General features: G+C 39.9%; 1 protein-coding gene and 1 long non-coding RNA gene across 2 annotated transcripts in view; one reads left to right on the top strand and one right to left on the bottom strand.

Moving 5' to 3' along the window:
• Positions 1 to 7,459, top strand: part of GRK7 (G protein-coupled receptor kinase 7) — a 34,475-nt gene extending 27,016 nt beyond the window's left edge. Inside the window, exon 4 of the mRNA XM_048865434.2 lies at positions 1,352 to 7,459. Within this exon, the coding sequence (XP_048721391.2) occupies positions 1,352 to 1,694 (343 nt within the window). The 3' untranslated portion in view covers positions 1,695 to 7,459. The remainder of the gene's footprint in view (positions 1 to 1,351) is intronic.
• Positions 7,460 to 9,707: 2,248 nt separating this feature from the next.
• LOC142073271 (uncharacterized) lies at positions 9,708 to 10,284 on the bottom strand. The gene is made up of 2 exons (XR_012670074.1): positions 10,194 to 10,284; positions 9,708 to 10,027 (listed from the first exon to the last, which is right to left on the bottom strand). It is a non-coding gene; the product is annotated as an uncharacterized LOC142073271 (long non-coding RNA).
• Positions 10,285 to 13,160: the final 2,876 nt, after the last annotated feature.

Below are 13,160 nucleotides of genomic sequence, written 5' to 3'. Positions count from 1 at the left end.
CTTCAAAATTCAGGGCAGGTCTACACATTAAACCCTGCACTGCTGCAGCTGCACTGCTGTAGCACTTCAATGAAGATGCTACCTATGCCAACTGGAGGGCTTCTGAGGTGACTATAGTTAATCCACCTCCCCTAGAAGCTATAGCTATGTCAATGGGAAAACGTATCACTGTCTACAGCAGAGGTTAGGTCAATTTAACTGTCACTAATGGGTGTGGATTTTTCACACCCCTGAGCGACATAGTTATACCAACCTAATTTCGTAATACAGACCTGGCCTCAAAGGTTATCTTTGCACATTCTTGACAGCTAAAGTTTCAAAAGTGGCACATTCTAGGACAGGGCCTACATCAAGGATCATAGTATATTTTGATTGTACCCTTGAGACTCAGATTATTTCTGTCCTGGGGGTCATCTTGGGATCTGAATGTGGGCCCACATTGCAATAGTTCATGTGTTCCTGATTCTCCTTCAAGAAAAGAGAACCTTAATTCAGCCCACTGCATGGACTGCAGTTATTCTTTCCAAGATACACTTATTTTGAAAAAGTCTAAAAAACGTTTGATTCATTTTATTTTTAATTCTTGGGTGAGTTTTATTAATGTTTATATTCATAGTGGTAAGGGCCTAGGATAGTTTTAGCTATAGAGGGTCATTGGGTGCGAAGGTGCTAGGAAATGTGCTTGCATTCCTTTGCTAGCATACCAATCTCTGGATCTGATCCTGCAATTTGAGTAGACCCATTGAGCTAAGTGGGGCTACTTATGTGAATTAGAAATACTCATGAGAATAATGGCTTTTGTATTGGGCTTTGTGTGATTTTTCTGTGTGCGTGCACTGTGGACCAATACACATTTCAGATGAGACCACAAACATCAGTTTTACTTGTCACCAGTTTCACTCTGAAACCACTGTTTCCAGAGTTGACAGCTGAGTGCATTACCCATTGAACCACCTACTACAGTTTCCTGGAATTCTTATTCTACCTAAACTAAAGCAAATTATCTGGGCTTTTGTTGTTAACAATAGTCCTAATATTTCCCCCTCCTTAGCTTCAGTTCCACTGAAAACCTGACTTTCCTAGCTGAAAAGTACAAAATATCTTGATCCCATTATGCACCTAACAACCCTTGGCTTTTGAAAGACTATGCAAAGGGATGGTTTAATGAAACCCATTTAAAATTAAAATAGACCCAAGTTGTGCAATTAAACTTTCCCAAAATCTAGGAGTGTCCACGTGTGGAGCTATAATTCAGCTTTGGGGCTCTCTCTGTTGTGTATATATATAGTTCACCTTCATGAGCTAGCTAGCACATCACAATTTTGACTGACAATCTCTTGCTTTATTGCAGGTGCAGTGACGATGATCCAAGAAAACATGCTTTCTTCAAAACAATTAACTTCCATAGGCTGGAGGCAGGCCTCATAGACCCCCCTTTTGTGCCAGATCCATCAGTTGTCTATGCCAAAGATGTTGCAGACATTGCTGACTTCTCTGAAATCAGGGGGATTGAGTTTGATGACAAAGATAAGCAATTCTTCAAGAAATTTGCGACAGGTGCTGTCCCTATACCGTGGCAGGAAGAAATTATCGAAACCGGACTGTTCGAAGAACTGAATGATCCTAACAGAGTAGCTACTGGGGGATGTGCAAACAGAGGTGAAGCCAAGTCAGGAGTTTGTTTGTTGTTATAAATATCACATCATTAACAAAAAGGGTGAAAATGCACCACAGAACTTTCCAGATTCTAACAGTGTTTCAAAAACTCAGCTAAGCTGTTTAACAAGAACCGATCAACCTAAAATATGACATCAACAGGACAAGTAGGAGCATAAGCTGAGTGGATATTCTACTACTTTGTTCTAGCAACAGAGATAATCTGTTTATTGTGTTGGAAGTTATCAAGATGAAGAATCAAGTTTATTTTAGTGTAACCCCTCTGCCCATCAGAGTTGGCAGCAACAAGGGCCGGGTTCAGTATCTAGGGGTTCCATTCCAATAACACAATGCAAAACCGGCTCGAGCCCCCACCCAGCGACCTGGGACAATTATATACCACCCCCGCTGGGCGCCTCTAAGAGGCGATACTTCTCCTCTCGCAAGCACAGAGTCTGAGTGTAGCAAAAGCCTTTTAATAACAGAGAGAAACAATGTGGCATTATGTTGAGGAAACACCACCACCAGGATTCATAACACAACCCATGAGCAAAAACCCACCCCAAGCAAATTGGGCCTTTGGTTCTTGAGTCCAGCAACCCAAAAGTCACCCAAAGTCCCAAAAGTCCAACAACCCCAAAGTCTCTGTCCCTGGTCAGTGCAGCCCCAGCGTTCAAAAGTTTATCTGCAGAGTTTTACCTCTCAACCTGGGTGGAAATGGGGGGGTTAAGGGGCACCTTACGTGGTCCGAAGCCAATTGCCCAACCTCTCCATGGGGCTCAGCCCTGCTCTGCTCCACCAGCCATCCCACAAGTCGCTCTGTTCTGGCAGCCACTCTGCTCCACCAACCATCCCATGAGCTGCTCCAGCCATCTTGCAAACTGCTCCGCAATATAGCTTCAGCCCCCCCCCACTTAACACAACGCTCAGTGATTTCAGCTCTTAGTAATTTTAGCTCTTTAGTGATTTCAGCTTGTAGTAAGGGAGCCTCAGGGAGCCTTACACCATTGGCCCAAAATGATTTCAGCTTAGCAGCCTGTAACTAAACTCCTGTTGGAATCAAAACTAGCTCTGATATTCCACAGTAGAGAGAGAAGATAGTGCAATTGACATGTTGGACCCTCACAGGGGGGGGGCCTATACTACCAGACATTAATACCTACCACCAGCCTCTCTCCCCTCAGTAGGTTTTGGAACCCATGACCCTTGCCTAGCGAGTGCTGCTTAGTTGATGGTGAGTCCCTCCATCATAACAAAAGGCCAAGTACAGTTCCACTGTCCTCAATTCACATAATTAGGATAATAACAGTTTATTCCTGCCCCAATAACAGAGAAACTAGGGCTCCTACAGCAGCCAAAGTGACCATCTAGGCAGGGTGGGTGTGCCTATGCAAATGAGATCAGCCCCTGAAGTTCTTTTCCACAACCCACCTCTACTTGCCACCAGATGTCAGGGTAGAGTTCATCCTGACTCTGCTTACATCAGGAAACATAGAAGGAAAGCACTCCATCACTCTGTGTATGTGAACTATGAAAGCAATAACAGGGTGAGGAGGCACTTGTTCTGAAAATGAATGAGCCTGCCATTATAATACACTCATTTTCTTTCTTGATCTCTCTCTCTCCCCCCCCCCCCTTTTCTTAATTCAAATGTTTCTGGTTGTCCTAAAGTTTTCAATAAAGGCTTTTAAATGATGAAGTAATACTCTCAGTAATTAGATAATGAATTTGGACTTCATGCATCACAGCAAATTTAAGAGTCTTTTGGCTATCTAGATTTCTCAGTTCACCTTAGTCACTGAATGATTCAGTAGTAATATGTCCAAGTTCTCATTAATGTAAAAAGTTCAGCAGGAATAAGGACGGAAAGAATAGGTCAAATTCTCCTCTATCTTAACTTAATCAGTCTGAGAGTGAACTAGTGAATTTGAGAAAAGAAATTGACTTAATATTGTGTAAGCTTATGCTTTTGAGTAGTTATATTACAGCTTATATGAAGAAATTGATGTTTGATTGTGAATGTACTGTACATTCATTTTTTTTGTTACCAAATTCAACTTTCTAGCAGGTTTCCTGATATACATGTCTATATTTGGTTTAAACTGTAGTTTAAATTAAACTACAAATAGATCACACCAGTTTGTAACTGGCCTTTAAAAAGAGAAGTTTCTAAATATAATACCAATGTTAATTCAATCAGCCACAAAAATAAAATACATTGCACTATTTTTATAAGTGATATGGAAAAATGATGTATGTAAGTTGATATAGTCTAAATGTACAGTTTAACCAGTTCTTGAACAAAACTTTATATATTTCTGTTTATTTCTAGTTTTGAACACCCTGAATTAATTCGAGACTCAATTCTGCAAAAACTCTATAACAGATTTAATGTTTACTACCAAGAGAAGTCCTAATGACTATTCATACGTTAGTAAGTACTATACTATGTACTAACTACTAGCAGAATTAGGCCCTTTAGTCCGCCCAACTTCTGCTGATTTCAATGGAAACTGATGGTATTCAGCTCCTTAGAGCATTGGGCCATTAACACCCAGTCCTGCATTCCTTACACAGGCAAATCTTCTACTGAACTCAAAGGTTTGCCTCTGTAGAAACTACAGGATTAGACCTCTACATCTGATACACAAAGGAATTGGTAAAGATACACTGTATCTATAACCACCTATAATGTACACTATTTGGGTTTCAATAACATTAATAAACTATTAACAGAATAGCTTTGCTCATGCCAAATAATGTAGCTATCAAACCGTAAGTTTCAGATATTAAAAAAATATTATCTAACATCACAGGTAAACAAATAAATTTGCTAATATGGTTCCTAACTTTTGTACAGAGATGATTAAATATAAAAGGAGTGGTTTCTTTTTCTTCTTTTAAAAATACTTCTCCAATTCTCTTCTTTCTTATTCTGCAAGTTAATATGAAAGATGTTATACAATATCTGTTGGATAATTCTGTTCATGAATGCTATTAGGGAATCTCTTAAAGAGAATCAAAACAAAACAATAAACAACCACCACCTCACTGTAGGGGTAAAGGAGTACGCTGGCCATCCTATCAAATTATTGTAACTTTGCTATCGGCCAAATTTGGACTTGGGCTGCTCATATGGCAGCAAGGATGGTCTTAAAAAGGTATTAAAAAATGGATAGACTTGGAGATGAAGGATGAACTTGTGGTTCTAAAACAGGATGAGGAGAGAAGGGATTCCTGGCTCTGTCCCTGACTTTCAGTGTTTTCATTTCTCTCTGCCTCAGTTTCCACCTCTGTAAAATACCCTACTTTACAGGAGGGTTGTGAGGCTAAAATCATAATCTTTGTAAAGCACTTTGAGATCCTCAAATGGAAGTTGCTAAAAAATTGCAAAGCATTATTGTATGTGCACACCAAAACCCTATGTAGTTAGGAGGGGAAATGAGTGGCAGAAACTTGTGGACAGATCCACAGAAATTGCATTTCAGAGGTCCTCTGTAGCTAGAGCCACTGAGAGGCATTGCAGAGTAGGTTGTAAGTGCTCTGGCACATGCACAGTCTGACTCAGCTTCATAACCCCATTCCAGGCAGATTACTCCTGGTGTAGATTAATCCTGCTCCTGGCAGGGTAATACACAGCAAGGACTGAGAATTGGGGTGGAAAGCAGCCAGAATATGGGCTCACATTATGCTACTTTTGTAGTATAAACATTTTCCCATTAGGAGGGAACTGATGTATGCATAGAACCATAATTTAACCCCTAAGGTAAAAGCACATTTCACCTAAGATTACTTTGCAAAACACAGCCCTTCAACACCTGGCATAGCAAAATCTATTGCAATACCTAAATGGTAGAGTTTAGGACAAAGTTTCTCTCATCACAGGCCCACAATATTATATGATTGTGGTTCTAAAAAGATCTATTATGCCAGTAAATCCCTAAAGGCTGTGCATTAGTAGGCCATCAGTGAATGCCTTAAATGGGCTTTGTAAGCCACTCAAAGGAATGCATCAATAATCTACTGATGCACATCCTGGCATGGCATTTTGCTGAGAGCACAGAAGAGTAGTTTTACAATTCAATTTCTAAAATCTGTTAGTGCAGGGATTTGGACAGCAGGTGTTTCCATGATGAAGAGAAGAGAAAGAAAAGAAACAGAAAAAAAGCTTGAAAATGCATTTTCTTTATTATTTTCAATATCCACTTTGTAAAATGTATTATTTAAATGATTTAGTGAAATATTTGGGCCCCTTCTCCTGCCCTTGCCATTAACCTTGATGTACTTTCAACAACAGTTTGGTGGTGGCTTAAAGGCCATTTTTAACATCTTGCTTTGTATTATAAAAAGCAAGGCCCCAATATTGCAAAGACTTATGCATGTGATAACCAGTACATGTTGAAGCCAATGACACTACTCACCAGCCTAATCTGCCCAATCAGGGCATAATTTAGGAATCACATTGACCAGTTCCACAATTCAGTTTTTGTAATAGAAAGTAGGATTTGAAGTACTCAGAGAAGAATGACGGGCTGTCCAAGTGATATATAAGCTAGTGGGGCAAAGGAAAAGTGTATAATTTGAAACTACCTCTCCTTCCCCTTTTGTCCCTGACAGCTCAGTGACCTCTCTTCCCTGCCTCTTTTGCAGGCAACTATAAACTATATTAAATTAGTACTTGTGGCACCTTAGAGTCTAACTAATTTATTTGAGCATAAGCTTTCGTGAGCTACAGCTCACTTCATCGGAAGGTGCCACAAGTCCTCCTTTTCTTTTTGTATATTAAAGTGTTAATCTCATTTAAAAGACTGAATTAAGAGCCCAAATGCAATAAACACTACCTGTGAAGGGCTACTAACTGTCTTGGGCACGCCACAGTGATTTCTCTTCCAGGATTCTTCCATGTGTTTCCTGAGAAGAGAAATAATGCTCCCTTTCGCAGCCTGACTGCTACTCTCAGAGGTGCTAGACAGTGGCAGGGCAGCTTTAACTGCACCAAGCTGAGTTGGGAGCTGGTGAGAGCTCCCAAACCAACCTTTTAAGTAAGATTATCTTCTAAATTTACATTTAAGAAAGGCAGCTACAATTGTGGGGCAAGGAAAGGAAGAGGCTGCTTTTATACCTGATGCCTATAATGAAGTCAATATTTATAGAGATTATTTAATTGTGGTGATGAAGTCTCAGCTGTGCACCATAAGGAATGTTGCATTAGTACAAAGGCCCAACTGACCAATCAGAATCTGGCTTCAGGGAAGCAGTTCAACTTGCTATTCTATATGCCTATGGAATTTCCTTACTCCATATCAAGAACATATTTTTGTCAGAATAGTCAGTTTTGTACAAAATCAAAAGTTTCCTAGTGAATCTAACTCTTCTCAGGATCATCTTCCCTCACCTTCACAAACAAATTTCAGCACAGGAGCAAGAAACAGTAAGTAAAATGGGAGTGGGATGAGATTTCCCTTGGATGTCTAATTATGGCTGAAGGAGGGTGTTGTGCAGTACGGCTATAATAAATTATTTCTCATCTGAACACTACTATTTTAAGAATACAAAATTTTTAATAGTGATCTTCAAAATAATGTACTTTTACTGTTTAAATATCCAAATAGATCTGATTTTTCATATCCAGAGGTAAAAGTGAGGTGAATAACTGAACTCTTGTCATTCATTTTAAAGATTACCACTGATCCTCTGAAGCTAGGAAAGTCTATTGTATCTTTATCTGCTATCATAACAATTTAATAGCAAAATGTTTCAATGGCTGGAGTCCACTGATACAATAAACGGTTGTAAAAACTAATTTGTGATTGTGCACAGTAGTCGTTTGTTAATGTATACATAGTAAATTTAAGATTTAAGATATCTAAAGACTTTTTTTTTCTAAAAAAGGTACAAAAATCACTCCCCTCCCCCCCATGTTGAAAAAAGCATCATTGGTAGATGGGCAACTTGTATCCCATGTTATACCAATAAAATAAAAACCAGCAGGATCTTATTAAAGGGAAAAAGGCAAAATACCACATTTATTGTGAATACAGAAAGAATCATAGTAAGCAGTTAGTTATAGCTATAACATTCCATTCAATCTCATATTTATTCACACATTCATTCATACAAACACACACACACACACATACGCACCCACACACACAGGTTCTGCAAGGTTGTTATCATAGTTACCAGCCTTAGAGTTGCTCATGCCAAGCCACTGGCCAGGTGGCCTGGACATGAGGAGGGAGCAGGGCCTTGTCAGATGCTCATCTGATGCTCCTGGAAGTTGGTTTGCAGAATCAGACCCCAAAGTTCTCACTTTTTAGAGTCTATTTTTATAGGAATTTCTTCCTATGCCAGTCTATGGGAATTGCTTCATCATGCTGTTGCTGAATCAATCAGCAGATAGCACATTCCTGACGGCTCCAAGATGTTATCTTGTTCTTTGGTTCTCCCATTCTTGAGGCTGTTGGGTGGATTCCAGTCTGCCCTCCGGAGGGTCCTCTGGTTATTTCCACTTGACGCCTTCTTCAGCCGATGGACACTGGATTCTTAGGCTGGCACCTCCCTGATCATTCAGTTATTATCCACACCAAGCATCCATCCACATACATCCTCTATCTCTATTTTAATCACAATTGTTAATACAACAAAAGGGTGGGGAGTCTTTGGGTGTTGTTTCTGTTGTTAGAGTATTGCTTTGAGTCTCTCTCTCTGTGAATTGCTTTGAGAACAGACTCTGTCTTAGAATGTACTAACACAATTAGCAGCTTGCAAGTTTCACACATAGAGGGAGAGAAACAGTACCAAAAACCAAGAGACCTCTTAATTAGTAATACCCTGGAATTTAAACTCTGGGGAATCAAACTCATTTGTGATTTTAATACAGAACTTCTTTAATATGATCCAACATAATCCCCCTTTTGACACTAAGATTTATAATCGTCAGTGTCACTTTCTATGTAGCCTATTCAAGAGAAAGTACTGTGAGGCAATTTGAGTTTGTGATTCCAATTCATGCCACATACATGATCCTAGTGATGTATCTTTACTACAAGGTTCTGGGGCAACAGGCAAGGTGAGGCACACCCACTTTTGAGGAGTCCATTTGGTACAACCTCTAGTGTCCAATAGCTTCCCTCCTTCCCCAGCCCACTGGCTCAAGGTCCAGGGTAGCCAAAAGGATCCCATGTGTAATATGGGGAGTGGGTTAACCTTCAATACCTTTGCCTCCAGGGACTGTTGGTGTGCAATTTTGACAACAATTTCTCCCATTAACAAGTCTGGTTTACAATACTGGAAACATATTGCATCCATTCATATTGATAAGTGTCAAACAATGATCTCTTCCTTTTTTAACAAATGCATCAAACCCTTAATATTTCCCAGAACATTTTGTGTTCAAAAGTAGCTAGTGCAAGTATCTGCATTTCAGTGCATCCCACAGCTATGGCTGTGTAGTTTCCTATTTCTAATATTTTTTTTTCTTATGGATAAGCCATGTGGTAGTATTAAACCATTACTAAAGATTCCATCGGCCTTTTAGGTTACCCAGACCAATTTGGACCAAGTCTACATTGGCATGTACTTGTTTTTGTATCAGGCTGTCCTGTAGCTGGGACAGAAAGCTTAATTTATTTTTAAGTTCCTGCAGGTCTTCAGTATTTTTTTTTAAACACACAACAGTGCTAGCAACAAGACAAAACACAAGACAAAACATAGAACACAGAACACAATTTCTATTGTGACAGTAGATTCATGGTATTGGGTTGCTTTTCAGCTGGCATCAGCTTTTCCTGATTTTCTGAAAGACAAAAAGAACATGTTTCTACCCCTTTTGGGGTGGCAGATTATTGCTTAAAATATTTATTTTACAAATACCCTTGCTGATTGCAGGCAACACAGAGAAATTGCCCCCATATTTTCCTGTTTTTGTTCTATAGGCAGGCCAGGTTTCAATGGCTTTTATCTTTTAAGGGTTATGGGGAAATTATCCCACTGTTTAGTCATTAAATCCCTGAGTTTTCCTTCTTATACAGCAGACCAAGTTTATAATGTTTTTCCTGCTGTGTTAAGCTTTAAGTTTTATTTACAGGTAATAACTGAGAAGCATCATTACCATACGACCTTAAAGGATTTTTCCAAAAATCATACACACTATACGTTGTTACAGGGATACTTATTATCATTAAATTTATTAAAATTATCTTGTTATCCCATGCCTTTTATTTAGACAATTTGTTTGCTGACCAGGTATGTCCTTTATCTGCAGCTCCTTTGTGCAGCTAGTTCTTTCCTTCCTTTATCATTTAGGTAATTTGCATTTTCACAGAAACTTCCTGCTTTTGGATTTAAAGCCATCAGCAGCTCAGAGAGTCTATCTTAAAAGGAAAGGAGTACTTGTAGCACCTTAGAGACTAACCAATTTATTTGAGCATGAGCTTTCGTGAGCTACAGCTCACTTCATCAGATGTATACAGTGGAAACTGCAGTACTCCTTTTCTTTTTGCGAATACAGACTAACACGGCTGTTCCTCTGAAACCTATCTTAAAAGGGACACAATCAACTTTCACCAGAGTTTTGATTACTTTTAACTTCTGCTTCCAAAACACACAGCAATCTGAAAAAGAAAATCCAACCTATTGTGGCTCCCTTTCGAGCCCTAATAGCATTTTAATGAAGTAGCATGGCATGTTTGCATTTCTTTTGCCCCTTCTACAATATACCCTGCACATGTTCTGGGGCAAATGCACATTCCTTCCATAGTTTAACTTCCATAACATTATCCAGATCCATTTTTACATAAGGTGTCACTATTTCTTTTTTTGCTTACAGAGTTTTCATGTACCTTTATCAAAGTGACAGTCTGATTACTCAGAGCCATTTTAAGACTCAGTGTTTCTAACATTGCTTCTTTCTGTTTTGTGCACCTCACCCCTGCTGTTGCTTCAGAGAGGCACTGTCTTTTTTTAATTTTTTTTTTTTTACTACAACTCTCATCTGCTATTTTGTTACAAAAACAAACAAACAAAAAACAAACAAACAAAAAGAATCCAAATTTTTTTTTTTATATTCTCCTGATTTTGACTGCCCTGCTGCAGCCACAACTTAAAAACATTTTAAATTTTGTAAAGCATTGAGTTACCTTTTAAGGGTTAAATGCCAAATCCCAAAGCCAAACAACACTAATTACCTGTGTCTAGCAAAAAGGTCTGTCAGTTTTGCAACTTTGAATTAAAGAGTCAAATGGATTTTTAGTGGCATTATTTAAAACAAAAACAAAACTAACTGGTCCTTAGAACTTTACATATTTACACACACACAGACAGATACATACACGTTTTCTTTTCCTTAACATCCCTTCCACACTGCTCTGTTTTTTACAGCTTACATTCCCTTTATACATTTGAGGCAGTTAAGTTCCAATAGAACCCTCTTATGTTCTTTTATCAAATTTGACTAAATTGTCCAGTCAAATGATTTTAATCAGATAGTTTATTTTTGCCTGGCTAATTTACAGACATTCCTTTGGAAAAGGGCCCATTTTTCTTTCAGAATGGCTGCAAAGAAACCAAGAATGCTCTTTCTCTAACACTTTTCCTTTTTAACATTTTCGGTTAAAAGTTGTTTGGGTGAAATACAAAGTTTAACTGCTTAATTCCCTCCAGCCTCTGCAGAGTTAACTTTTTTTTTTTTTACTCTCTTTTCTCTTTGTAATTATGCCTGGGGGTGCCGTACATAGGACCTTCTCCCCCTTTACCTGCCTCCCTCCAGCCTCTGCAGAGTTAACTTTTTCACTCTTTTTGTATTCCTGGAGTGCCTCTTTCACTATTTTCAGCTGGCTTTGGGTATTTGTAGCCAGCACCTTCCAATTGTCTGCTCCCTTTTCCGTTTGTGCCTTTTCCTCTTTACATGAAGACAAGAGGAGGGAAGAATCCTTACATGCCTCCCACAACAACCAAATTGCTGCTGCATCTCTTTTGGCAGCACTAGAAGGTTTGTATATGAGGATATACTGAGCCAATCTATCCTCTAGGTCCGAAATAGTGCAGACATCAGCTAGGGCTTGTTTAGTCTAAGGACTGTGCCCAAATTTTTGAAGGATTTGTTTAAAAGGTGTAATTTCTTTAACAAAAGGTGAGATTGGAGTTCCTTCTGACTCCATTCTTCCCTCTGGTACTGGCTTACCCTGTTTTCTTTTAAACATCTTAACATGGATATTTCAATCTCTTTGTCACTGCTGGTATTACTTAGCAAGTGACACAGCCTAGATTCTGAAATCATAGCTTAATGTATGCGTTTTTCCCCTGCTACCTTCCCGGAGGCCAGCAGGTCCCCTGCTACCTTCCCAGAGGCCAGCAGGTCCAGTTAACCTATTTCTCCCTGCTACCTTCTCGGAGGCCAGCAGGTCTGGTTAACCTATTTCTCCCTGCTACCTTCTCGGAGGCCAGCAGGTCCAGTTAACCTGTTCTTCCCTGCTACCTTCTCGGAGGCCAGCAGGTCCCCTGCTACCTTCCCGGAGGCCAGCAGGTCTAGTTTAATCTGTTTTCCCTGCTACCTTCTCGGAGGCCAGCAGGTCCCCTGCTACCTTCTCGGAGGCCAGCAGGTCTGGTTTAATCTGTTTTCCCTACTACCTTCTCGGAGGCCAGCAGGTCCCCTGCTACCTTCTCGGAGGCCAGCAGGTCTGGTTTAATCTGTTTTTTCCTGCTACCTTCTCGGAGGCCAGCAGGTCCCCTGCTACCTTCTCGGAGGCCAGCAGGTCTGGTTTAATCTGTTTTTCCTGCTACCTTCTCGGAGGCCAGCAGGTCCCCTGCTACCTTCTCGGAGGCCAGCAGGTCTGGTTTAATCTGTTTTTCCTGCTACCTTCTCGGAGGCCAGCAGGTCCCCTGCTACCTTCTCGGAGGCCAGCAGGTCTGGTTTAATCTGTTTTTCCTGCTACCTTCTCGGAGGCCAGCAGGTCTGGTTTAACCTAATAGAAATGCCTAGCTCACTAGAGCTGGCGGTGTGCACACCAATATTTACAATAACTGAGGTTTTTTACCAATATTCCCCCTTTCGCAATTCTCCACCAAAATGTTATACCAATAAAATAAAAACCAGCAGGATCTTATTAAAGGGAAAAAGGCAAAATACCACATTTATTGTGAATACAGAAAGAATCATAGTAAGCAGTTAGTTATAGCTATAACATTCCATTCAATCTCATATTTATTCACACATTCATTCATACAAACACACACACACACACATACACACCCACACACACAGGTTCTGCAAGGTTGTTATCATAGTCACCAGCCTTAGAGTTGCTCATGCCAAGCCACTGGCCAAGTGGCCTGGACATGAGGAGGGAGCAGGACCTTGTCAGATGCTCATCTGATGCTCCTGGAAGTTGGTTTGCAGAATCAGACCCCAAAGTTCTCACTTTTTAGAGTCTATTTTTATAGGAATTTCTTCCTATGCCAGTCTATGGGAATTGCTTCATCATGCTGTTGCTGAATCAATCAGC

Source organism: Caretta caretta, chromosome 9, assembly GCF_965140235.1.
Source record: "Caretta caretta isolate rCarCar2 chromosome 9, rCarCar1.hap1, whole genome shotgun sequence".
NCBI classification, from domain to species: Eukaryota; Metazoa; Chordata; order Testudines; family Cheloniidae; genus Caretta; species Caretta caretta.
This window is presented reverse-complemented; position numbering and strand designations above follow the sequence as displayed.